Here is a 25,240-nt window from a genome sequence, read left to right as displayed (position 1 = left end):
GCTGGAGGACTTGTTTCTCTGACACCTCTTAGAGCTAGCAGCTTTCTCATCACTGTTGTGTGTCTTTCCTGCCTGGGTCAGCAGGTGGTCAGTGAGAGCTTATTGACTGGATGCGAATGAGTGACTGAAAATGTGGGAACCATTTCTGTGGTCCTCTGGGTCCTGTGGTATGTGTTTGTGATCACTTGATAATTCTGGAGTATTGGAAGGAAGAAATGCTAGATTATTTTTTATTACAATCTAGTAAAAATAATAATTTTATTCTTGAAAGTAATGGCAAAATTTCCATTCAGAATCACTGTATATTGGCTTAATCAATATTATTATTATACATGTTGTCATCAACAAATAATTTTTCCTTTCTTGTTTCTTATATATTTTGCATTTCCCCCCTTGATTCTGCTTCCCACCCTTTGCCATTTCTCATCCTCCTCCCACAGTGTCTCTGATATCTATAGTTGCTTTTCATGCCCCTTCCCCCACCCACATTTTATTTATGTACAAAAAAATCTTAATTAAATACTTTCAATAGTAAATTCAGCTTATATGTACATATCTGTGAGCACATGTCTGACTTTAGGCATAAAACTCAGTGAGTAGATGAACGTACTATAAAGTAACACCTAGCTGAGGCTGTATAGCATACTGTGGTCATGAAATATGTTTTTTTTTTTTATTTCAAAAAAAGCAGTTTTAGCTTAAATAAATCAAAATCATAAAATGTTAAGAGAAATTCGCTTAAGACTTAAAGCAAGGAAAAGGGTTAGGATTCTATTAAAATAGTAGGTAGATGAATCTATCAGCAGCTCAAGAGAAGACCAGAAAACTCTTAAATCTGGAAAACAAAGCATAGAAGAAAATCAGTCATGTTTTAGTCAAAAGTCGTATATTCTATTTCGCCAGTTTAGTCTCATGTAATTAATTAATCTCTCTTCTGTTGTGGTTCAGTCTTTCCATTTAAATTTCTGGAAGTTAACATTCAGTTCCGAACTTGTCGCTACCATTAAATTGGCCATTTTCTTGGTTGTTTTTTGGACTCTTATTTCTTTGTGTCTGTCTTCAGTTTTCCTGGTATAGTACTCCCTCTTGAACTTCTTGGAGAGCTGGACTGGTGTTGGTCAATTCTTTCAGGTTTTGTTTATCCAATAATGTTTTTGTCTTCTCATATGAAAGATAATCTTGCCAGTATAGAATTCTTGGTTGAAATTGTTTTTCACTCAACACTTCAAATTTTCCCATTCTTTCCTTGCTCACATTGTTTCTGATGGGAGGTCCACTGTTAGCCTGATGGGATATCCTTGGTAAGTAACTTGACGTTTCTCTCTTGCAAATTTTAGAATCTTGTCCTTGTCTGTGGTTTTGGTCAATCTGGCTGTGATGTGCCTTAGAGAAGATCTTCTTGGGCTGATTCTATGTGGGATCATTCATATTTCTTGGGTCTAGATATTTGAATGCCTCTCTAGGTTAGGAAAATTTTCTTCTAGGATTTCATGAGTAGATTATCAATGCCCTGATTAGTTTCTTCACCTTCCAGATACCAATTATGTGGATATTTGGACGTTTAATGGTATCTAATGTTTCTCGTATATTATTTTTATCTTGTTAGGTTATTTTCTTAGTCTTCTTGGTGAATTTTTCTAGGAGAGAGGTTCTGTCTTCTACATCTGAGATTCAATCTTCTGCATGATCTAATCTGCTTTTAAAACTTTCAAGGGCGGTTTTGATTTCCTGTATTACAGCCTTCACCTCTGACAGTTCCGTTTGATTCTTTTTTTTTTGATTCTCTTACAACTTGTGCAAAAACTCCCTCATCTCCTGGAACTCATTGACTCTTTTCTCCTGCATCTTCTGGAGTTCATTGTCTCTCTTCTCTTGCATCTCTATTAGCTTTGTCACTACAAATACTCTATTTTCTTTATCTGACATTTCCCTGAGTTCCATTGTACTGCCTATGCATGAGGAGTTGTTCTCTTTTCTTGGAGAAGAAATGTTTTCTTGTTTATCGTATTTCTTGTGCCTCTATAGTGGTTTCTGGTCATCTGATGAATAATTATACTTATCTCCCTAATTTATTGAGGTTGTTAATCTGAGTGTTTGGAGACGTGCAGGAGGAGGTGATCTACAATCTCTCCTGCCTCTATAGTGGTTTCTGGTCATCTGATGAATAATTATACTTATCTCCCTAATTTATTGAGGTTGTTAATCTGAGTGTTTGGAGACGTGCAGGAGGAGGTGATCTACAATCTCTCCGCAGTTCCATTTTTCTCCCAGTCTGGTGGATCTTGGGGTCTGGAAGGTGAAGTCCGAAAAGAAACTCTTCGGTAGTCTTAGCCCCTGAAAGGAATTGCTCACAGCTCAAATGCAGATGACTTCTCAAAGTGCCTGCGCTTTACTCCTTCTATCAGTTTGGTGGATTTTGGGGTCTGGAGGGCGAAGTCTGAGTAGAAATTCTTTGGTTGTCTTAACCCCTGAAAGGGATTATTCACAGCTCAAGTGCCCAAAATTTGTGTCTTAGTGCAACTTTTGTTTTGTTCTCTCATTGTTTTAGTGACCTATTTAAAACAATCAAGTTATGTCATTTTATTAAAATAACAACAAGCTTTAGTGTGTTTAAAAGTGTAGTAATGCAGGGTCTGGATAGTGGCACTGTTGGACCACATGGAAAAGTCCTGGGTTCACATCCTGGGACATCCCTGAATGTGCTGTGTGTGTGTGCAGGTGCCTGTGATCTGGGCTGGCTGAGAATGGAGGTGTAGGATGATGTGAAGACCCTGCTGGGGTGCCTGTTTCTCTCTCTGTCTCTCTTTCTGGAAAAAATGAGTAAAACAATGGTGCGACAGTTAAAGATGGTCAGACAGTTAGGATATGGTTTTTAAAAAATGAGGTGGTGGCTTGTAAGAATATTGGTGTGCAAGTGATTCACTCAAATGAGTAGTGTTTTCTCAAGGCATATATTTTTGTTCAGCACTGATATGGCTATTAACATTGGTCGTAACAATGTTAATGTCATTGTTCTTGGTCAGAATTGTGTTTCTGCTGCCTAGTTATAGATGTCCTTTTCCCCCCCTCATGTTGCAGATTCGACGGAGGCGCCTTGCCCGACTAGCTGGTGGACAGACCTCCCAGCCGACTACCCCACTTACCTCTCCCCAGAGGGAGAACCCTCCAGGGCCTCCTATAGCAGCTTCAGCCCCAGGCCCCTCCCAGAGTCTTGGTCTCAATGTCCACAATATGACCCCAGCTACCTCCCCAATAGGTGCATCAGGTAAGCCTTAACTTCATAACTGGGATACATTAATATTATTCTTTTTTTTTTAAATTGACATGTACTGATTGTACACATTTGTGGGGTTCACTTAGCTTTCTATTAAGCTGATGGTTGTGATGTTTCCACAACAGATTAAAATGAAGAGGACATCAACTTTTTAAAATCCTCAAGCTGTAGTTTAGTGATTATGATCATTGCAGTATGTTTTGTTACTGTTTTTTTGTTTAGGTAATAATTTGTTGAAATGAATTGTTTTCCTTTCCATAACTTTTACATTTTTTTCAAATAGGCTCAGGTTTTATTTCTGATGACAGTAATTAAGACTGAATTTGGGGGGCTGACAGGTGGCTTGGTGATTAAGGTGCTGGACTCCCACAAGGCTCTCTCTCTCTATATATATATACACACACACACACACACACACACATATATATACACATATATAAAGAGAGAGAGAGAATATATATGCTTGAATTAAAAAAAAAATAATTGGTTTTTAAAAGTTTTATTTAACTTATTTATTTATTTAAATTTGACCAGAGAGGGACCAAGTGAGAGAGAGAGAGACAGAGAGAGAGAGAAAGTGAGAAAGCAAGCTGCCAGGTCCAGGACTCGAACCCTGGTTGGCCATGTAGGATTCCAGTGCTCTTAGCCACCATGCCTCCTGCCAGCCCCTAAATAAATAATTCTTTAAAAAAAGAAAAAAAGACTGAATTTGGTTCTGTTGATTTTATGAATCTGGTTGATGCTTTTCTGAAAATGGAAGATTGAAATAGTAGTCAAATGGTAGACCTCTAATTATGAATTTCTAAGCTTTCTTTCCATAGTGGTCAGAACTTTTTCTCTAAATTTTAAAACCTCTTGAAAAAAAAAGAAAAGAAAGAAACCTTTACATAGATAAATAGCTGTTAATGTTTGCATGCCCAAAATCCCAAGAGGGGAATGGAGAAGATGGGGTTGTGGTGTGACCATCCACCCTAGGGGGTGATTTCTTGCTTTCTGTCTGTCTGTCTCTCTGGTGAGCGTACACACTGTATAATAAAAATTGCTCTTAAAAATAAATAAAATAAAAAATGAAAATTTGCTAGAGAGAGAAAGTAAGAAAGCAAGCTGCCAGGTCCAGGACTCTAATCACAGTCGGCCATGTGGGAATCTAGTACCTTAGCCACCAAGCCACCTGCTGGCCTTAAGACTTACCTTTTTTCTAAATGATAGTATATCTTTTGGGGCCGGCAAGTGGCATGGTGGTTAAAGGCGCTGGCCTCCCACATGGCCGACCACGGTTCAAGTCCTGGATCTGGAGGCTTGCTCTCTCACTTTCCCACTCTCTTCTCCTCTCTTGCTCTGTCCCTCTCTGGTCAAAATAAAAAAATGAAATAAATGAATGAATAAATAAAAAACAAAATAATTCTTTAAAAAATAAATAAATGCACTTTTTTTTAAACAAACACAATATTATTGTCATTATAATAATTTTTACAGTTATTTATTTAATGATTTCTTGAGACTAGTTATGAGAAAGTTAAGTGCTAAGAGACCTGAATTGATCATCATATTCAATAATTTGATTTTTTTTTTAGAGGTTTTTTTCTATAGTGCGCGTGTGCTCGTCAGACAGATAGAAAGAGACAGAGAAACAGAAAGCGAGAAATCACCCCCCAGGGGGAATGGCCATGCCACAATCCCTTCTCCTCCATTCTCCTCTTGGGATCTTGGGCATGCACGCACACATGCCTGGCGTGAGTTTTAAGCCAACGGGTGTAGGACTCGAACTGCGGTCAACTACATGGGAGTCCAGCAACGTAGCCATTACACTAACTGCTGGTCCCCAGTTAATTATTTTATTTATTATTATTATTTAATTGGACCAGAAAAAGAGAGAGAGAGAGAATGAGAGAGCAAGCCACCAGGTCCAGGACTCGAACCCTGGTCAACCATGTGTGAGTCCAGTGCCTTAACCACCAAGCTGGCCTCCATTCTACAGTTAATTAATATTACTCTCTATAGCCTTTGAAATAATTTGTCTTCTTTTTTTTTTTTGGAGAGGTTTTTGCTATAGGGCACGTGCGCTCGCCAGACAGACAGAGAGAGACAGAGAGATAGAAAGCAAGAAATCACCCCCCAGAGGGGATGGTCACACCGCAATCCCTTCTCCTCTCGGGATCTTGGGCACACACTCACACGTGCCTGGTGTGAGTTTTAAGCCACTGGGTCCGGGACGCAAACCACGGTTGACTACGTGGGAGTCCAGCGACATAGCCATTACGCTAACTGCTGGTTCCCGAAATAATCTGTCTTCTTGATCCAGGATTATTTGTCAATTAAAAATATCGGTATAACCAATCCATGACATGATGACTAAGGCAGCTGAATCCCACATGGCCAGCTGTGTAGTTTGAGTGCTGGACCCAGAGGCTTTATAAACATGCCACATATGTGTGCATGTGTGCCCAAAATCCAAAAAGGAGGGAGACACGGAGAAAGGATTGCGATATGACCATTTTCTATGGCTGCTTTCTTACTTTGCTTTCATCTTTCTTTCTCTCTCTCTAGCAAGTACACATACCCCTGGCTAATACATTTTTTAAAAATGATTTGCAGTTTCTGTTACTGTAATTTCCATTAGACGTAGTGTAGACTCCTCCCCATGCATCTATGAGTGTCCATAATTCTGTTCATATAAAAGAGAGTGTTCAGGCCAAAACATCAGTATTAAAATATACCATTGCCTGAGATGTCTCCTCTGTACATCTCTTTCTTGGAAAGGTGCTAACAACACTTCTGTTGTCTGTCACACCATGGTCAGGCCATACCCAGGATGTTGGAATTTGTCCGGAAGACAGCTGGTCTCTCACTTTGTCTTACTTGCTTGGTTAAATCATGGTTACATTTTCAAGCTACTTTCAGACTCATGTACTAGAATAAGGGTAGGAAAAAACCCAGAACCACACTGTCTCATTTCAAATTGATGGTCACAAATTCAAGTGGACCCTTAGGACTGGCAGGCAACGATACCAGATTTCCCAGTTCTGCTCATCTGTTTCATGCCTGTCCTCCAGGGTGTGACATCTCGTTCTCCCTGCACTCGCTCTCAGCTAATGGTCTGGCTCCTTGTTCATTGAGAAAACAAACACAGGCCAAAGGGAACCCCTGAAGCTCCTGCCATCACATCCAGTACCTACCGGAACGTGTGCTGAGGTCGTCATGCACGAACTGTCTCTGCTCCTGTTGAAGCCTGAACCCTAGTCCCCATTTCCTCTCACCTGCTCATAGCCACCCCCCCCCCCAGCACTTTCCTTCCCTCACCCTCTTTATTAGACTTTTCATCTCACGTGGATTTTTTAGCACAGACTATGTACATTCCGTTTCTTCTCCCATCATGGGAATTTTAAAAATGGAACTCTTGATCTTATGTCCCCTGGCAGCTTCCACCCCACGTCTCTGCACCAGTTTACACCAGAACTTCTGGAATGCGGTGCCTGCCTTCTCTGTCTCCTTCTCCTGTCCTTGCAGCCTCTGCTGAGTCAACTCCAGCTGGATGATGCTTCTCGTGGTCTGCTCTGAGTCACCATCTGGTCTGACCTATCAGCCTCATTTGACATAACTTTCACTGTCTTCTCCTCCAAGCGCTCTTTTCTTTTTACTTCTAGAACAGCTTGCTCTCCTGGTTTTCATCCTGTCTGTTCCTTCTTGGTCGTTTGCGTGCTTCATTTTTATTTTCCTGACTGCTTGCTGTTCGGATGTCTGGGCTCAGTATTTAACCTCTTGTCCTCTCTGTTGTCCTCTCTCTCTGTGTTTATCCTCTTATTGATTTCATCTGGTTTTCTGGCTTTAATTATGTCTCTAATCTGATGATTCTGAAATTTGTATCTCCAGCTCAGACCTACTCCTTGAACTTCAGACTCATACTTTCAGTGACCTACTTAACGAGACTAATAAGCATTTCAAGTTGACATGTTCGAAATCAAGCTTCGATATTTCCTCATGTCTTATTTTTTCCCAGGACACCATTTCAGTAAATAACAACTATTTTTTTCTTTTAGATTTTTGCCATAGGGTGCATGTGCTCATTAGAGAGAGACAGAGATAGAAAAAGTGAGAAATTATCTCTTGGAGGGACGGCCACACCTCAGTCCCTTCTTTTCCATTCTCCTCTTGGGATTTTGGGCATGCACGCACACATGCCTGGTATGTTTTTCAAGCCACTGGGTCCAGGGTCTCGAACCATGGAGTTGGCCACGCGGAATCCAACACCTTAACCATCATGCCCCCCACTGGTCCGCAACTTATTTTTTTCTACTTGCTTAAGCCTAAAACATTATTTCTTCTCTTTATTTTGTATTTTAGATGAGGGATTGGTAAACTCTTCTTTTAAAGGGCCAGATTATAAATATTTTGACTTTGCAGGCCATGAGGTCACACTTCTTTATCTCTGCCGGGTCAAGCTAGAGGAGCCCGCTAACGTCAGCAGCCTCATTAACGTGTTATCACAACCTCACAGACTTGGGCAACTCCCCAATGATTCATGTTTGGCAGTTAGCCTCTCTACTATGAAGTCCTGGTTCTATTTTTTACCTAATCACCATTATTCGTAATCATAGACAGGTAGGTATTATTAGCCATGCTTTGCTGGGTTGAATCAAACAAACTTTTGTGATTTGCTAAATGAACAAGTTAAAAAGAACCAGAAAGCGAAAGTCCAACGTTAGCTGCTTGTACAAAGCCCCATGGTGGCACTGTGCTTGATCAGAGAGGTCGGAGCCCCCCCCCCCCCCTGGTGGTGCAGGGCTATGTGTCTGGCCTCTCCCCTCACAGCTCTCCTTGCTCCCTTATCTCCAGGCATGTTGGCTTCTTTGCTGTTCCTGGGACATTCTGGGCATGACCCTCATTTGGGGCCTTTACATTTGCTGTTCCTGGCCTAGAACGCTCCTGCCTTTGAGTCCCCTTGGCTTTTCTGTTCATCATGACTGTCAGGTCTGTCTCTTTGGTTTTCTTGGTGTTCCAAACAGAATTTTAAAAATCTCTTAGCCTATTAATTTCCCTCTGAAACATTTTTGTTTGTTTGTTTGTTTTTGTCATAGGGTATGTGTGCTCGCCAGAGAGAGAGACAGAGAGGAAAAGTGAGAAATGACCCCCTAGGAAGGTGGCCACACCACAGTCCCTTTTCCTCCATTCTCCTCTTGGGATTTTGGGCACATACGCACACATAGTTGGTGTGATTTTCAAACAGCTGGGTCAGATTGAGTTGTGGTCAGCCATGTGGGAGTTTAATGCCTTAACCACCACTCCATCTGCTATCCTCTTTTTTCTAAAATAAAAAAAGTATATGTTGCAAAATATTTCAGATGGGACCAGCAGGTGACATGGAATATCAAGCTTTGATATTTCCTCACACGTTATCTTCTCCCAGGACACCCTTTCAGTAAATAGCAACTTATTTTTCCTTTATTTATTTATTTATTTTTTAGATTGTTGCGATAAGGTGCATGTGCTCGTTAGAGAGAGACAGAGAAAGTGAGACGTCATCTCCTGGGGGGCGGATGGCCACACCTCAGTCCTTTCTGGATACCACATGGTTGACTGAGCAGTGGCTTGAAAGTCATGTTGGGTGTATGTGCGTGCATGCCCAAATTCCTGAGAGAAGACTGGAGGAAAAGGGATTACAGCGGCCATCCTTCCTCGGGGAGATGATTTCTCACTTTTCTTCTTTCTCTGTCTAGCAAGCACGTGCGTCCTGTAGTAAAAACTTAAAAAAAAAGTGGAAAAATGGAATTAAAGTACAAATTTAAAATATATATATATTTCAGGGGCCAGTAGGTAGGCGTGGTGGTTAAGGTGCTTAGCCTCCTACATGTCTGACTATGGTTCGAGACCCAGTCCCAGTGACTTGAAGCCCAAACTCCTAGAGGAGGATGGAGAAGGGATTACGGAGTGGTCATCCTCTCTTGGGGGGAGGTTGGTTTCTCACTTTCCCTCTCTCTGTTATCTGTCTGTCTGTCTCTAGTGTGTACACACACCCTATGGCAAAAACCTTGGAAAAGAGGGGGTTGTGGCATAGCCATCCCTCCTGGGGGAGGGTGATTTCTCATTTTCTCTCTCACTGTGTCTGTCTTTCTCTCTGGCAAGCACACATGCCCTAAGGCAAAAACCTCTTTAAAAAATGTATATGTAAGTAATACTTTTCTTTACAGATGATCTCTTTGGATCAGATGAATGCGACTTCTTTATAATCATCATTGTAATGATATTTTTACATTTAAAATATAGGGTTTATTGTAGGCCAAACACAGGGCTGGATCGTGGGGATGTAAAGATAGGTAAGAGCTTCTTTCTTTGAATAGTTTACATGCAGTCCAGAAGGAGAGAAAGTATTATTTTGTTTCTTTTTTTTTTGTTTTTAAGTTTTGCTGTAGGGCACATACACTTGCTGGAGAGAGAGAAAGAGAGAGAGAGAGAGAGAGAGAGAGAGAGGAGGAGGGAGTGGAAATCACCTTCTAGGGAAGAGGGCCATGCCATAATCCTTCCCTTCTATTCACCTCTTGGGATTTTGAACACATATGCACACACGCCCAGTGTGTTTCTCAAGTCACCAGGTCCGCGGCTCAGACTGCAGTTGGCCATGTGGGATCCAGCTGCCTTAACTTCTGTGCCAACAACTGACCCTTGTTTCCTTTTTTTTTTTTTTTTTGAGAGATTTTCACTGTAGGGCGCGTGCGCTCACCAGACAGAGAGAGACATAGAGACAGAAAGCGAGAAATCACCCCCCAGGGGGGATGGTCACGCCGCAATCCCTTCTCCTCCATTCTCCTCTCGGGATCTTGGGCACGCACGCACACGCGCCCGGCGTGAGTTTTAAGCCACCGGGTCCGGGACACGAACCGCGGTCGACTACGTGGGAGTCCAGCGACATAGCCATTACGCTAACTGCTGGTTCCCGACCCTTGTTTCCTTTTTAAAGGACTTACTAAATTCCTTGGAGGGCAAAGTAGTTTTCTTGGTTCTTTACCTCACCTTCAGATCGTTTTGTAATTGTCTCATCTTCAGAGTTTCTTAACCCTATTGGAGATATTATTTTACACTCTTATTTTGGAATTTGCTTATTTTTCCTCTGTTCTCTTTGATATTTCCCATCAGAAATCTGAATATACAAATGTTCTTCAAATACAATAGTGTTATGTTCTGATAAACTCACTGTAAAATGAAAATATTGTGGGTTGAAAGTGCAGCTAATGCACTTAACGTGAACATTCTAATTTAGCCTAGCCTACCTTAAATGTGCTGAGAGCACAGATGTTATTTTATAATGCAGTGTTGGCTAGGACTTTGGCACCATTGTGAAGTAAAAAATTTCCTTTTTTTTTTTTTTGGAGAGGTTTTTGCTATAGGGCGCGTGCACTCACCAGAAAGACAGAGAGAGACAGAGAGACAGAAACTGAGAAATCACCCCCCAGGGGGGATGGCCACGCTGCAGTCCCTTCTCCATTCTCCTCTCGGGATCCTGGGCACGCACGCATGCTCACGTGCCTGGTGTGAGTTTAAGCCACCGGGTCCAGGACTTGAACCATGGTCGACTACATGGGAGTTCAGCGACATTGCCATTACGCTAACTGCTGGTCCCTGAAGTAAAAAATTTCTAAACTGAACCATCTGAAGTCAGAGACCATACGGTATCCAAAGCCTTGCCCTTCCTGGCTATTGTAACTTCTCTAAAGATGTGGTCATTCTTCCCCAAGATTCCCTCAACAGTCCTATCAGTCAGTTTGATCTTGTCAGGATTATTAGGTCTATTGCCTTTATACCCTCTACAACTGGAGTTTTTAAAAAAATTACTGTTATTATTATTTTAGTTTTTTGCCAAGCATGTGCTTGCTGAAGAGAGATGGAGAGAGAGAAAGTGAGAAATCACCCCTCAGGGGGATGGGAATGCTGCACTCCCTTCTTTTCCATTCTTCCCCTGGGATTTTGAGCATGCATGCACATACCCCCAGCATGATTTTTTTTTTTTTTTGGAGAGGTTTTTCGCTATAGGGCGTGTGCGCTCGCCAGACAGAGAGACAGAGAGACAGAAAGCGAGAAATCACCCCCTAGAGGGGATGGCCACGCCACAATCCCTTCTCCTCCATTCTCCGCTTGGGATCTTGGGCACGCATGCACATGCGCCTGGCGTGAGTTTTAAGCCACCGGGTCCGGGATGCGAACCGACGTCGACTACGTGGGAGTCCAGCGACATAGCCATTACGCTAACTGCTGGTTCCCACCCGGCATGATTTTCAATACTCCAGTTCCAGGAATCGAACTGTCGTGGGCTATGTAGGAACTTAGCACCTTAACCACCACACCATCTGCTGATCCCTAGAACTGGAGTTTTAATTGTTGTTTCATGGTTCATTTTGTCTTCTCTCTCTAACAGAGAGAGAGAGAGAGGAAGAGGAAGAGAGAGCAAACACCCCCCAGTGGGGTGTAGTCATGCTGTAATCCTTTTCCTTTATTTCTCCATTCCATCAGGACTTGGGGCACACATGCACATGTTCCTGACATGTTTTTTAAGCCTCCAGGGCTGGAATTTGGACCCCGGTTAGTCCTGTGGATCTGGCTTTCTATTCACAGTGTTTAACCACTGTGATGCAGGTCTAGCCCCAACATGTATTTTTAAATGCATATAATAAATACAAAGGAATCCAATTATGTAGAAGTAGTTATCAAAATATTTTTAAAGATTGCCATATAATTATCTATATGCATCTTTATTAATGCTTTAAATAAATGATCTAGCAGCTAGTAAGATTATTTTAAAAATTTTTTGAAGAATTATTTTGCTTGGGGACTAGCAGTTAGTGTAATGGCTATGTCGCTGGACTCTCACGTAGTTGACTGCGGTTCGAGTCCTGGACTGGATGGCTTAAACTCACGCCGGGCGCGTGTGCGTGTGTGTCCAAGATCCCGAGAAGAGAATGGAGGAGAAGGGATTGCGGCGTGGCCATCCCCCCGGGTGGTGATTTCTTGCTTTCTGTCTCTCTCACTCTCTGTGTCTTTCTGGTGAGTGCACACTCCCTATAGCAAAAACTTCTCCAAAAAACAAAACAAAACAAAACACCTTTGTTCTGGGAAGAGAGATGAACAAAGGAGCCTGTTTGGAACTAGTAAGAAGCCAAGTGATACCTTCAGCCTCTGGTCTAATTCTTGGATCTGAATCAGAAACACAGAATCCATTTCCACCATCTGACTGGTAGTATTTAATATACTTAATGTTAATTTAGCTTAAAGTTTTCTTTAACACTGTGTTTGCTTATATGGTCTTCATCTGCTTCCATTCCTGCATTTGAATTCTTACTAGATCCCTTCTGTATCAGGAGCTAGAGATACAGAGGGGGTAAGTCTCAGGGCCTGAGGAGTTCACTGTTGAGATGCAGGGGACAGACCTGTGAAGAGGTCCAGATGCTGGTACTTGACAGAAGACAGCTGCAAATAGGCATTTCCTCAAGCTCCTGGCTAGGTGTTGCTGACTTCTTTAAGCACTTTTACATAGGTATTTATCTGATAGAAAATTCTGCCTTGTTGAGAATGTAAGTTTCCACTCTTACGGATGACAATACATTTAGAACCTTTGGTCCTGATTTCTGTGTTAAAATTTGTTTTTTTCTTCTTCTCCTTGGTCGACAATTTGGGAGAAGAACATTTTAGGGTACTTAAGAAGCTGACTAAAGTCAGAGCTTCACCCATTATGGAAAATATTGTGGGATTCCTCAGAAAACTAAAAATAGAATTATCACGTGACCCAGCAGTCTCACCTCTGAGTATACCCAAAGGAGTGAAGGTTAGTATGCTGAGAGAAGGCTGCACTCCCGTGTTGGCTGCAGCCTCTGCACAGTGGCTAAGATATGAAAGCAACTAGGTGTCCGTGTCAGAGAGGATAAAGAAAAAGTGTAAGGGGACCAGCAGTTAGCGTAATGGCTATGTTGCTGAACTCCCATGTAGTCGACCGCAGTTCGAGTCTCGGACCCGGTGGCTTAAACTCATGCCAGGCGCGTGTGCGCCCAAGATCCCGAGAGGAGAAGGGATTGTGGTGTGGCCATCCTCCCTGGGGGGTGATTTCTCGCTTTCTGTTTCTCTGTCTTTCTGGCGAGTGCACGTGCCCTGTAGCAAAAACCTCTTCCCCCCCCAAAAAAAAAAAAAAGAGAAAGTGTAGGGACTGGGAAGTGACACAGCAGTAAATGCTGTCCTCCAAGAGACTGACCCACATGTGAGGTTCTAGCCTCAAGTCTGGAGACCTCCCTGTGGACACTGGGCACATGCATACCCTTATCTGCAGCTGGCTGAAACCGGGGGTAGTTTGTGTCATCAAGACCCTGATGTGCTGCTCTCTGTCTCATTCATGGAAGAAATAATCTTTTTTTTCTTCAGAGTAGGACATGTGCACTTGCTAGAGAGACAGAAAGAGACAGACAGAAAGCAAGAAATCACCCCTCAGGAGGGGGGGATGTCTACGCTGCAATCCTTTCTCCTCCATTTTCCTCTTGGGCTCTTGGGCACACATACATATACACCTGGCATGAGGATTTTTTTTTTTGGGGGGGGGAGGGTTTTGCTTTAGGGCGTGTGTGCTCTCCAGACAGAGAGAGACAGAGAGATAGAAAGCGAGAAATCACCCCCCAGAGGGGATGGCCATGCTGCAATCTCTTCTCCTCCATTCTCCTCTCGGGATCTTGGGCATGCACATGCGCCCGGCATGAGATTTAAGCCACTGGGTCCGGGACACGAACCACAGTCAACTACGTGGGAGTCCAGCGACATAACCATTACGCTAACTGCTGGTCCCCCGGCATGAGTTTTAAGCCACTGGGTCTGGGACTTGAACTGCAGTCAACTACATGGGAGTCCAGTGATGTAACCATTGTGCCATCTGCTGGTCCCAGAAATAATAATTTTTTAAAATGTGGTATATATTCACATTTAAATACTATTTGACCTTCAGAAAGAAGGAAATTCTGCCATTCACAGTAACTTGTGTGAACCTGGAAGACATTCTGCTAAGTGAAATAAGCCAGGCACAGAGAGAGAAATACTCAGTATCACTTATACGTGGAGTACGTAGAAGTCAAAGTCACTGAAGTAGAGAGCAGAATGTTGAGTATCAGAGGTTGGGGGAGGGGGGAGGATGGTAAAAGGGAGATGTTGACCAGAGAGTACAAAATTCCTGCCAGACGATGCACAGTGGTACCACAGCTGCACTACCACCTAGGAAGGTCCTGGGTTCACATCCCAGGACTTGCCTGTGCACACTGGGCGAACACTTGTGGACCTGTGATCCAAGCTGGCTGAAGCTGGGGGTGGATGGTGGCATGGGGGCTCTGTTGGGGATGACTGGCTGTTTCTGTTTCTCATAGATGAAAAACATAACTTGAAAAATTAAAATTAAACAGAGTATAGGGCCAGCCTGTGGCAGGTGGTTAAAGTAGCTGGATCCCAAATGGCCAGCTGTGCATTTTGAGTCCTGGACCCAGCAGCTTGAAAAACATGCCCGGTGCATGTGCTTGCTTACTTAAAATCCTGAAAGGAGGGAGAAATGGGAGAGAAGGTATTGGGGCGTGACCATCTCCCGTGGGGAGTGCTTTCTCACTCCCCGACCTCTGGTGAGCACACACTTCTGGCAAAATAAAGAAAAGAGGACTATAAAATCCAGTTAGATAAAAGGAAAAAGCAATTGTAATTTATTGTATAGACTAGTGGCCGTAATAAATAATGAGCATTGTATATTTCTTTTTAAATTTTTTGCTGTGAGGCACATGTGCTCATTGGAGAGACAGAGAGAGAAGAAAAGTGAGAAAGCACCCCTCAATGTGAGGTGAGAGGAAGAGCATTTGAGGGTGGTTAAGAAGCCATGCCTTGGGACCAGCAGATGGCATAATGGTTACATCCTTCTGGACTCCCACATAGTTGATAGTGGTTTGAATCCTATATGTGGCAGCTTAAAACTCATGCTTGGGTGCGTATGTGCATGTTCCCAAAATCCCAAGAGGAGAATGGAGGAGAAGGAATTGTGGTGTGGCCATCTCCCTAGGGGGATGCTTTCTCATTTTCTGTCTCTCTTGGTCTCTCCAGTGAACGGATGTGCCCTATAGCAAACATTTCTCTTAAAAAAAAAAGAAGAAGCCACTTTTGTTTTCCTCTTGGGATTTTGGGCATGCACTTGGGTACGCACGCACGCGCACGCGCGTGCACACACACACACACACACACACACACACACACACACATGAGCCTGATGTATTTTTCAAGCTACCAGGTCTGGGACTCAAACTGCGAAGTCAGCTGTGTAGGATCCAACCACCTTAACCGCCATGCTACTGTGTGGCCCATAAGGATCGTATATTTCAAAAGAAAATTTGCCTTTTTAAAAAACAGGATTATTACTTTGGAAAATAAGTAACCTCCTTCTGTATCCCTGTTCACTTGGTATTCTCATTCCTATGAATCTATTTGACATAGAGAGACTTCAAAAAGTTTAAGGAAATATGCGGGCTAGGCAGTGGTACAGAGTTAATGCAACTGATCCACATAGGAAAAGTCCTAAGTTTGTGTCCCAGGATCTTTCTGAGCTCACAAAGTAAATACATGTGTGGCGGTGATTCAGACCAGCTGAGACTGGGCATGGGTTATGGCGTGAGCATCCTCTTGGGCATGCCTATCTCTCTCTTTCTATTCTCTGTCTCTCATGGAGGAAAATAAGTAAACTTTTTAAGTTTGTGAAAAATGGAGTTAAAATATAAGTTTATTTTGGTACAAAGTTTTTTGAAATTCATGGATAGATAATTCATAATACATATTTTCTTTTTGTTGTTGTTTTTAAAAGTTTAGTATTTATTTCTTCCTTGTGCATGAGAGAGGGACAGGTACTCCCAGGAGAGTCTTCATGCCATGATCCACCCTCAATCCCAGTCGAACTGGGCCATGGGCTTGTGCATGAATACGCTGTGCATGCTTGGGGAGGTCCTGCACACAAACCAGATGCTTTCCCATGTGGGTCTAGTTGCATTACCAGTACCCCACTATCCCACTATGGTTCCTCATAGTATGTATTTTCCACAACCTTTTTGAAGACCCTCGCTCATGGTTTTTTATCTGTTCTTATATTTTAATTTATGTTGGTTATTACCAGTGATTTCCTGACTGTTGTGAACTTTATGTAGACATTGTCTAATACGTATTTACTTAAATCTTCCTGTGTATAAGGTGCCATTCTAGGATATGGTGCTTATAGGTTAGTGAGAAAAGATGCTTTTTAAAAAGCCTATTAAATTTGTCAGTTGGTGAAAAATGATGCGGGTAAAAATAGAGCAGCATGGGGACCGGCAGATGGCATAATGGTTATGTTGCTGGACTTCCACATGGCCAACCACATGTTCGAGTCCCGGTCCCAGTGGCTTGAAACTCATACTGGGCATGTGTCTGTGCATGCCTAAATCCCAGGAGGAGAGTGGAAGAGAAGGGATTGCAGCATGGCCATCCCCCAGGGTGATTTCTCACTTTTCTTCTCACTATCTCTCTCTCTCTCTACTGCTAGCACACATGCCCGAAGGCAAAAGCCTCTTTAAAAAAGGGGGAAATAAATAAATTAAAAAAAAAAACAAAACAAAACAATAAAATTTGTCAGGTGGTGAAAACTGTTGTGGATAAAAATAGAGCAGGATGGGGACCAGCAGATGGCAGAATGGTTACGTTGCTGGACTCCCACATAGTCAACTGCAGTTCAAGTTCCAGACCCAGCAGCTTAAAACTCATGTGAGGCATGCGCATGCATACCCCAAATCCCAAGAGGAAAATGGAGAAGAAGGGATTGAAGTGTGGCCATCCCCAGGGTGGTGATTTCTCGCTTTCTGTCTTGCTGTGTTTCCGACAAATACAGGTGACCTATAGCAAAAATCTCTCTTAAAATAAAATAAGAGCAGGCTGTTGGAGTAAGTATGTTGGAGAAGTACACATAACTATTTTAAACAAGAGAGCCAACTGTAGGCCTCATTAGAAAGGCTACATTTTTAGTAGAGGCTTGAATGGCATGAGGGAGCAAACTAAGTGATGTCTGTGAGCGATCTTCCCAGATACAAGAAAAACAGAGATACAAAGGTAGTGGGACAGGAATGGGCCTGGAGATGGTCGATGCAAGATGAGAATGGGGTGGTCATCTTCAGTTTCCCTCGCCAATATCGAGTCTTTCATGAGTGCAATTATTGCTTAGTAGTACATTTGTAGGAATTGTGACAAAATCAAACCCATTCTTTTGTAGTAAATTGTCTTTAGTGTGAGGGATGCTGTCAGGAATACAAAATTATAGCATTTTGTTCTATTACTATTTAAAAAATAATTATTTCATTTTATTTATTATGATTATTATTAAAGATGTTTTAAAAGGAATTATTTTATTTAGTTTTATTTATTCATTTAGCTTACTTATTTTATTTCCTTTTTAAAAAATAATTATTTTATTTTATCTGTTGTTGTTGTTGTTATTATTATTATTATTATTATTATTATTATTGTTATTATTATTAAATTGGTTACAAGGCATGGACACTTTTGAGAGAGAGAAAGAAAGAGAAAAATGTCAGGTCTGGGACTTGAACCATAGTAAGCTATGTGGGAGTCCAGCACCTCAACCACCATGCCACCTGCTGGCCTCATTATCATTGGTTGTTATATTAAGGTTCTATTTTTTTCCTTCTTCTACTTGACCTGTTGCTTGGGAGAGGAAGGCTTGAGGGTAGTTGAGAAGCTGGCTAGGGACAGAGATGCCGACAGAAGCCCCAAAGCCTGAGGACTGCAGTGGAACCCCTAAGAGGGTGTTGGGATTGGAAGGCTCCTCGTCATTGATTAAATCCTTTGCTTTTAGCTTGTGTTTAGATCTCTGAGTTGTAACCAGTGTGTCCTGTGCCATCCTGATTGTTTCATCTTGCTGGATTGGCCTTTGGGCCACCAGACTGACTGACTAATCCTGGCTTCATCGTACAGCATTATTCCTTGGGTCATCTTCTTGTGAATGTAGAAAAAGTGCCTTTGTGTTGTTAGTGAGATGCATGCAGTGCCGGGAATCAGCTTTCTGTTTTGACTTGAGGTTGATCTGCTCCTTCTCACTTCCTTCTCCCCAATTTATGTTGCCCTGTTCCTGCCCCCACGCCATGCGCCACCTTTTTTTTTTGTTTGTTTAAAGTTGATTTAATTTACTTCATGAGCGAGTGCATGGGACAGAAAGGTCTCTTTATGGTGTCTTCTCACAGCCCTTCAGCTTGTCAGGATCTTGGGTGTACATGCCCAGCATGTTTGAGGTTGACTGGAGATCTGAACATGTTGGCCATGTGGCTTCCAGTACTTCAGTTCATAGGCTACTGCTCATGCCACAAGGCTGGTCCTGTCCTCCCGGCTTTACCGGTGCCTGCTAGCACTGCTTCACAGGGCTTATGACCTGTGCCACTGTACTGTTCTCCTCCCTTCCCATCGTGCTTCCAGGAACAGTGAGGATACAGCTCCTTCTCTGGAGAGTGTAGTTCCTGCCCCATTCTCATCTTACAGCTCAGTGGGAGAGAGAAGACAGGTCACTTGGCTGCTCAGAGCTACCCATGCCTCTTTATTTTCAGCCATAGTCTAGACCAAGGGCTTTCGATGTACTATCTACTCGGGCTCTACCCTCTTCATGTAATTCAGTGTTCTAGGTTTGAATCATGTTCTCTGTTCCTATCCCAGTCATTGTACTCACTTTAGAAGGCCTGTAAGCCATAGAGATTGTACCCCACAAACCATTGTTAGTGTTTGCATTTTTCTTATTTTTGAACTAGATCGGAACCCTGACTAAAGGCCCTTATATTTCTCTTTTATATGTTGAGCTCAAAGTAGGCACCAGGAGGTAACTGGCTGTGTTGATTTGGGACGATGTTGGGAGTTTTTCTCGCCATCTCTCCCCAATGTCCCAACTGCAGTCTAAGGAAAGTGAATTTAGGAAAACATTGAAGTTTTGAATCTTTGGCATTCAGACTTTAAGAACCTTAGGCTTGAGCCCGAAACAGCCTTCAGCAAGTGGACATTCATCAGATTTGGCAGATTAGTCACTTGACCTGAACTCTTGAGCCACATTCTTTCCTGTTACTTTATCCATCCTCGTTCCTTTGTCTTCCTTGGTCTTCTTCACATCTCGAAGTGACACTAGATTTTGTGACCCCAAAGAAAGACAGAAAATAATGATTGCCTCAAGATACCCAGGCCTCTTAATTATGGACAATTCTATCAAAGCTTCTTGGAAATGGAAGATGAGAGAAATACAGACCTCAGCGAAAAGCTTTGTGAAGTGTTGGAAAGTGTCAACCAGTGTTGTCTGATTCACTTTCTTTCATTGCTAAAATTTGTGCATATTTTCCAAGTGAGCTGTGTAATAGAGTACTTGGAATTACTATAAATTATACTTCATTGTTTTTTTTTAATTTTTAAATTTAACTTTATTTATTTATTTTAATTTGACTAGAGAGGGACAGAGTTGGGGAGAGGGGTGGTGAAAAAGCAAGCCACCATGTCTGGGACTTGAACTGCAGTCGACCTTGTGGAAGCCAGCACACTTCACCACCATGCCACCTGCCGGCCCTGCATCATGGTTTTGAAAAAATAACTGAATACATGGGACCAACAAATGGTGTAATGATTATGTCACTGGACTCCCATGTAGTCGACGGTGGTTCAAGTCCTGGACTGGGTGGCTTAAACTCACACTGGGCTTGTGCATGCTTACCCAAAATTCTGAGAGGAGAATGGAGGAGAAGGGATTGTGGTATGACCATCTTCTCTGTAGGATGACATCTCACTTTCTGTCTGTCTGTCTGTCACTGTCTCTCTAGCAAGCACACATGCCCTATAGTGAAAATCTCTCTCTCTTAAAAAAAAAAAAAAATGACAATACAGACCAACTGTGATGGGACAGTAGTAACTCAGTGTTTTGTGGTGCTGAGGCCACATGAGAAGGTCCCAGGTGCATGCCCTGAGTTCTCCCTGTACATACCACGCACGCACACACGTGTGGTGATCCTGGCTTGGGGTGGATTGCAGCATGAGGACCCTGTTGGGGGTGCCTTTTTCTTGATCTCTCTCTCTCTCTCTCTCTTGCTCTCTCAGAAGAAATAAACTAAAAAAAAGCTAGATCACTGAGCATCCATTTGATGCTGCAACCATACATTTACAAAGTATACCCAAATCCCTTTGTATTCAATGAATAATCATTAAATACCTTCTGTGAAGTATACTCGTTATTTTTTAGGGCTGAGGGAGTTAGGAGATCTGGCCCTAGATAATAGAGATAAATGAGATAGTTACTGTTTTTAGGGAAATCAAAATCTACTTACATACATGTATCCTTTTTAGGGAAGAGTTCAGTAGACTATAATTTATGTTTGTTTGTTCATTATTATTTCCTTGTTGTTGTTTTGAGAAAGATTTTTGCCATAGGGTGTGTGCACTTGCTGGAGAAACAGAGACAAAAAGGGAGAAATCACTTCCTGGGGGCATGGGCATGACACAATCCTTCTCCATTTTCCTCTTGGAATCTTGGGCACACGTATGCTCATGTGCCCAGCATGAATTTCAAGCCGCTGGGTATTGGACTCATACTGTGGTCAGCCTAGCCATGTGGGAGTCCAGTGACGTAATCATTATGCCAATCTGCTGGTCCCCATCATTATGAATTTTTAAAACAAGTATTGTTGAATGTAGAAGCACCCATGGATCAGCACAAATTATACTTTGTGTGGCTATTTGAACTTCATACTTGATCAGTTGAGGGTAGAATACATTTTTCCTGTCTCTCTTTTTTATTTCCCAGAGGCTGGAAAGAGAAATCACCCCCCAGGGGGGATGGCCACATGGCATTCTCTTTTCCTCCATTCCCCTCTTGGAATTTTGGGCGTTAACACATGCACCTGGTGTGATTTCAAGCCACTGGGTCTGAGACTCAAACCATGGCCGGTCCATGTGGGAGTCCAGCACTGTAACCAGTACGCTAGCTGCTGGTGCCTCCTGTATCTTATGTAGTACCCAGATGTGCTGAAGATGAAATAGACCAGATCAAGTATTGAAGTAACTAACACAGGCAATCTGTTCTTTACACTCAGGGATTTGCCTGGCTTCTCGTTCTGTTTTTTGTCTGATGCATGCAGGCTTATCAGTAGCGTTCATAAGCACTTTCACATTTGTTGTTTCACTGTATCTTCACAACAGAGCTGTGAGGTAGGCTACATGGATACCAATACTATTTGTTTACAGGTCAAAATATTAAGTAAAGTCTCTTGCTGATGGTCACATGACTTGTGACTGGACCCTGCCGTAATTAGGCATTCAGTCTTGGTCTTTTTCTAAAACAAATGTTTAGTTCGGAATAATTTTTGAGTTATAGAAAAGTTACAAAGAGGGACCAGTGGATGCTGCGGTGGTTAAGACACTGGATCTTATGTGGCTGAGTACATGGTTTGAGTCCCAAACCTGGCAACTTGAAAAACACACTGGGTTGTGTGCATGTATGCTCAGAATCCGAGGAGAATGGAGAAGAGATTGCAGTGTGGCAATCCTCCCCTGGGGGTGATTTCTCACTTTTCCTCTCTCTCTGTCTCTGCCAAGCATACATGCTCTATGGCAAAAATCAAAGAGAAAAACAAAACAGAGAGAAAGAAAGAAAAATTCCAGAGCTGGTACAGGGAATTTTCGTGTCCTTAATCCAGTTTCTTTTAACGTTAATAATTGATATGTTTGTCAAAACTAATAAAGTAGTCTTAGCATATTACTATTGACTAAACCTGAGTATCCTTAGTCTCCTTTGGTCTGTGACAGGATCTCAGTCTTTCTTTGCTTTTTATTATCTAAACAGTTTCTTTTTTTTTTTTTGGAGAGGTTTTCGCTATAGGGTGCGTGCGCTCACCAGACAGACAGAGAGAGAGAGACATAGAGACAGAAAGCGAGAAATCAGCCCCCAGGGGGGATGGCCACGCCGCAATCCCTTCTCCTCCATTCTCCTCTCGGGATCTTGGGCACACATGCACACATGCCCAGCGTGAGTTTTAAGCCACCGGGTCCGGGACGCGAACCGCGGTCGACCACGTGGGAGTCCAGCGACATAGCCAATACGCCAACTGCTGGTCCCCTTATCTAAACAGTTTTGAAGAGTTCTAGTCAGTATTTTGTAAAGTGTCCCTTTGGTTTTTGTCTGGTGTTTTTCTTTTCTTTTTTTTTTAAATTTAAATTTTGCTGTGGGGCATGCATACTCATGAGAGAGAAAGAGAGAGAGAAAGTGAGAAATTCGCCTGTCTACTCCCCACTCCCCAGGGGCTGCAGTCTCTTCTCCTCCACTCTCCTCTTGAGATTTAGGACATGCTTGCAGGCACACGTGCCTGGATTTTGAAGCCGCCAGTCTGGAAATCAGCCATGCAGTTGACCATGTGGGATCCAGGCACCTTAACCACGATGCCATTGGCTGGCCCTGTCGGGTGCTCTTTTCTGATGTTTAGACTGGGGTTATGGGTTTTGGTGAGGTGCCCTTCCCACACGGCACACAGGGGACACCGTCTCTGGCGATGTTAACTGTCATCAGATGGTTAAGGTGGTGTTTGCCAGACTTCCTCCATTCCCTTTCATACTCAGTTCTTTGATTCCAAGTTCCTAAGTCCAGCCCACACTCATAGGTGGGAATTAAAGTTTCATCTCCTTATATTATTTGGAATTCTTCTGTGAGGAAGATTGATCTTTTCTTCCCTGTCATTTATTTAATTGCTCATTTATATTATATGAACTCATGTATATTTACTTCATTCTTTGGCTTATAATCCAAATAGACATTGTTTATTTTACATGAATTCATCCTGCTTTGGCCATGGAGCTCTTTCTGGTCGGATCATCTGTCTCTTGACATGGCTTGCCTTTTGTATTTTTTAGCACTGTCTCTTTGGCATGATGAGATTTTCCAGGCTCATGTTGGATTTTCTGTGCCTCTGCACGAGGGTCAGCCACTTCTCAAAGCAGTCCTGATCTTTTGACTCTAGATGTACGATTCTTTGTGTGACTCCCACTTTTGACACTGAGGAAAGCAATACTGATAAATGTCTGATAAATATGAAGAGGGAAGCTATTTTTAAATTTGGGCGGTTAATTTTCTTCTTTTATTATTTTAGGTACTATTATTTTTCTTTACAGGTTTAAAATGTCATTTTATTTTGTTTATTCATAAGAACAAAATGTTTTCACTGGGAAATTAGCTGCTGACAGAACATGTCAGTCTACCCCGTGGGGTAGAATATGTTATTATAAATAGTGTTGGGGGGTGAGATTTGGTATTGGCCAAGTGAAATCCAAGAATACTTTCTGTTTTTTCATGAATGTTAACCATGTGGCTTAAGTTCATTGGCAAGAACTATATAAATAAGCGACATAGCCATTATGCTAACTGCTGGTCCCATTATTATTTTTATTTTTAAAATTTGTTATCGGGCACATGTGCTCACTGAGAAAGACAGAGAGAGGGGAAAAGAGAAAGCAAATTGCCAGATTTAGAACTGAAACCGGGGTTGGCCATGTGGGAGTCCAGTGACTTAACCAACCACCGTGTCATCTGCTGTCTCTAATTTACATAGATTTTTAAAAATTAATATTTATTTAGTTAGTTAGTTCCATTTGTTATTATTTTTTTAATTTGACCGGAGAGAGACAGAGAGAGAATGGGAAAGTGAGAAAGCAAGCTGCCAGGTCCAGGATATGAGCTGCAGTCAGTCATGTGGGAATCTAGTGCATTGAGCCACCGTGCCACCTGCTGGCCCCACATTGACTTATTTTTTTCCCCCAAGAATTATTTTATTAACTTAATTTATTATTATTGTTATTATTTTCCAGTTTTGATCAGAGAAAGAGAGGGAAAGTGAGAAAGCAAGCCACCAGGTCCAGGACCTGAACCAGGGTCAGCCGTGCAGGAGTCCAGTGTCCTCAACCACCACATCCAGCCCCCCTACATTGACTTCTAAGTCAAGTCGGAGGTCATCAGTTTTTAAAAACATTATTATTTAATTAATTAATAATAATAATAATAATAATAATAATTGTTATTTTAATTTGCTATGGAGCCCATGCATTCACCAGAGAAAGACAGAGAGAGACAGAGATAGAGAAAGTGAAAAAGCAAGCTGCCAAGTCTGGGACTTAAACTGCAGGTGGCCATGGTGGGAGTCTGGCGCCTTAATCACCATGCTACCTGCTGGCCCCAAGACCATTAGTTTGTTTAAGTTTAAGGGAGAGGCCAGCAAGTGACATGGTGGTTCAAGTATTGGATTCCACATGGCTGTCTTTGCAGTTCGAGTCCTGGACCTGACATGTAGGCACATGTGCATGTATGCCCAAAATCCCAAGAAGAAGAGATTGCAGCATGGCTATCCCCTTCGGAGAGGGAGATGATTTCCCCTCTTCTCTCTCCAGCAGCTGAACGCGCCCTATGGCAAAAATCTTTAAAAAAAAAAAAAAAAGTAGTGGAGTCTTGTGCTGTTTAGAGATTAAGGAACATTGGTATACAAAATAAATTGTGGCCTGGTGGTATAGTCGATAGTAAGCTGAATTGCAGTGCTAGAGGCAGCATGAACCCTCTGACTGAGGGTTCAGATCATCTTAAAAATCATGCCGGGTGTCCTACACTGTTGGTGGGAATGTAAACTAGTTCGACCACTGTGGAGAACAATATGGAGGTTCCTCAAAGATCTACAAATAGAACTACCATTTGGCCCAGCAGTCCCACTTCTGGGTATTTACCCGAAAGACAGGAGAACGCTCAGTCAGAAAAATGCTTGCACATCAATGTTTATTGCAGCATTATTCACAATTGCTAAGACCTGGAACCAACCTAAGTGTCCACAAACTGATGAATGGATTGGAAAAGTGTGGTATATATACTCTATGGAATACTACTCAGCCATAAAAAAT

General features: G+C 42.3%; 1 protein-coding gene across 1 annotated transcript in view; it reads left to right on the top strand.

Annotated features, from left to right (window-relative positions):
• The window catches only part of UBE4B (ubiquitination factor E4B), a 174,417-nt gene that overhangs the window by 51,832 nt on the left and 97,345 nt on the right, over positions 1–25,240 (top strand). The window contains exon 3 of the mRNA XM_027770642.1: positions 3,079–3,265. Coding sequence (XP_027626443.1) covers positions 3,079–3,265 — 187 coding nt within the window. The remainder of the gene's footprint in view (positions 1–3,078; positions 3,266–25,240) is intronic.

Source organism: Tupaia chinensis, unplaced genomic scaffold (genome assembly GCF_000334495.1).
Source record: "Tupaia chinensis unplaced genomic scaffold, TupChi_1.0 Scaffold000146_1, whole genome shotgun sequence".
Lineage (NCBI taxonomy): Eukaryota > Metazoa > Chordata > Mammalia > Scandentia > Tupaiidae > Tupaia > Tupaia belangeri.
This window is presented reverse-complemented; position numbering and strand designations above follow the sequence as displayed.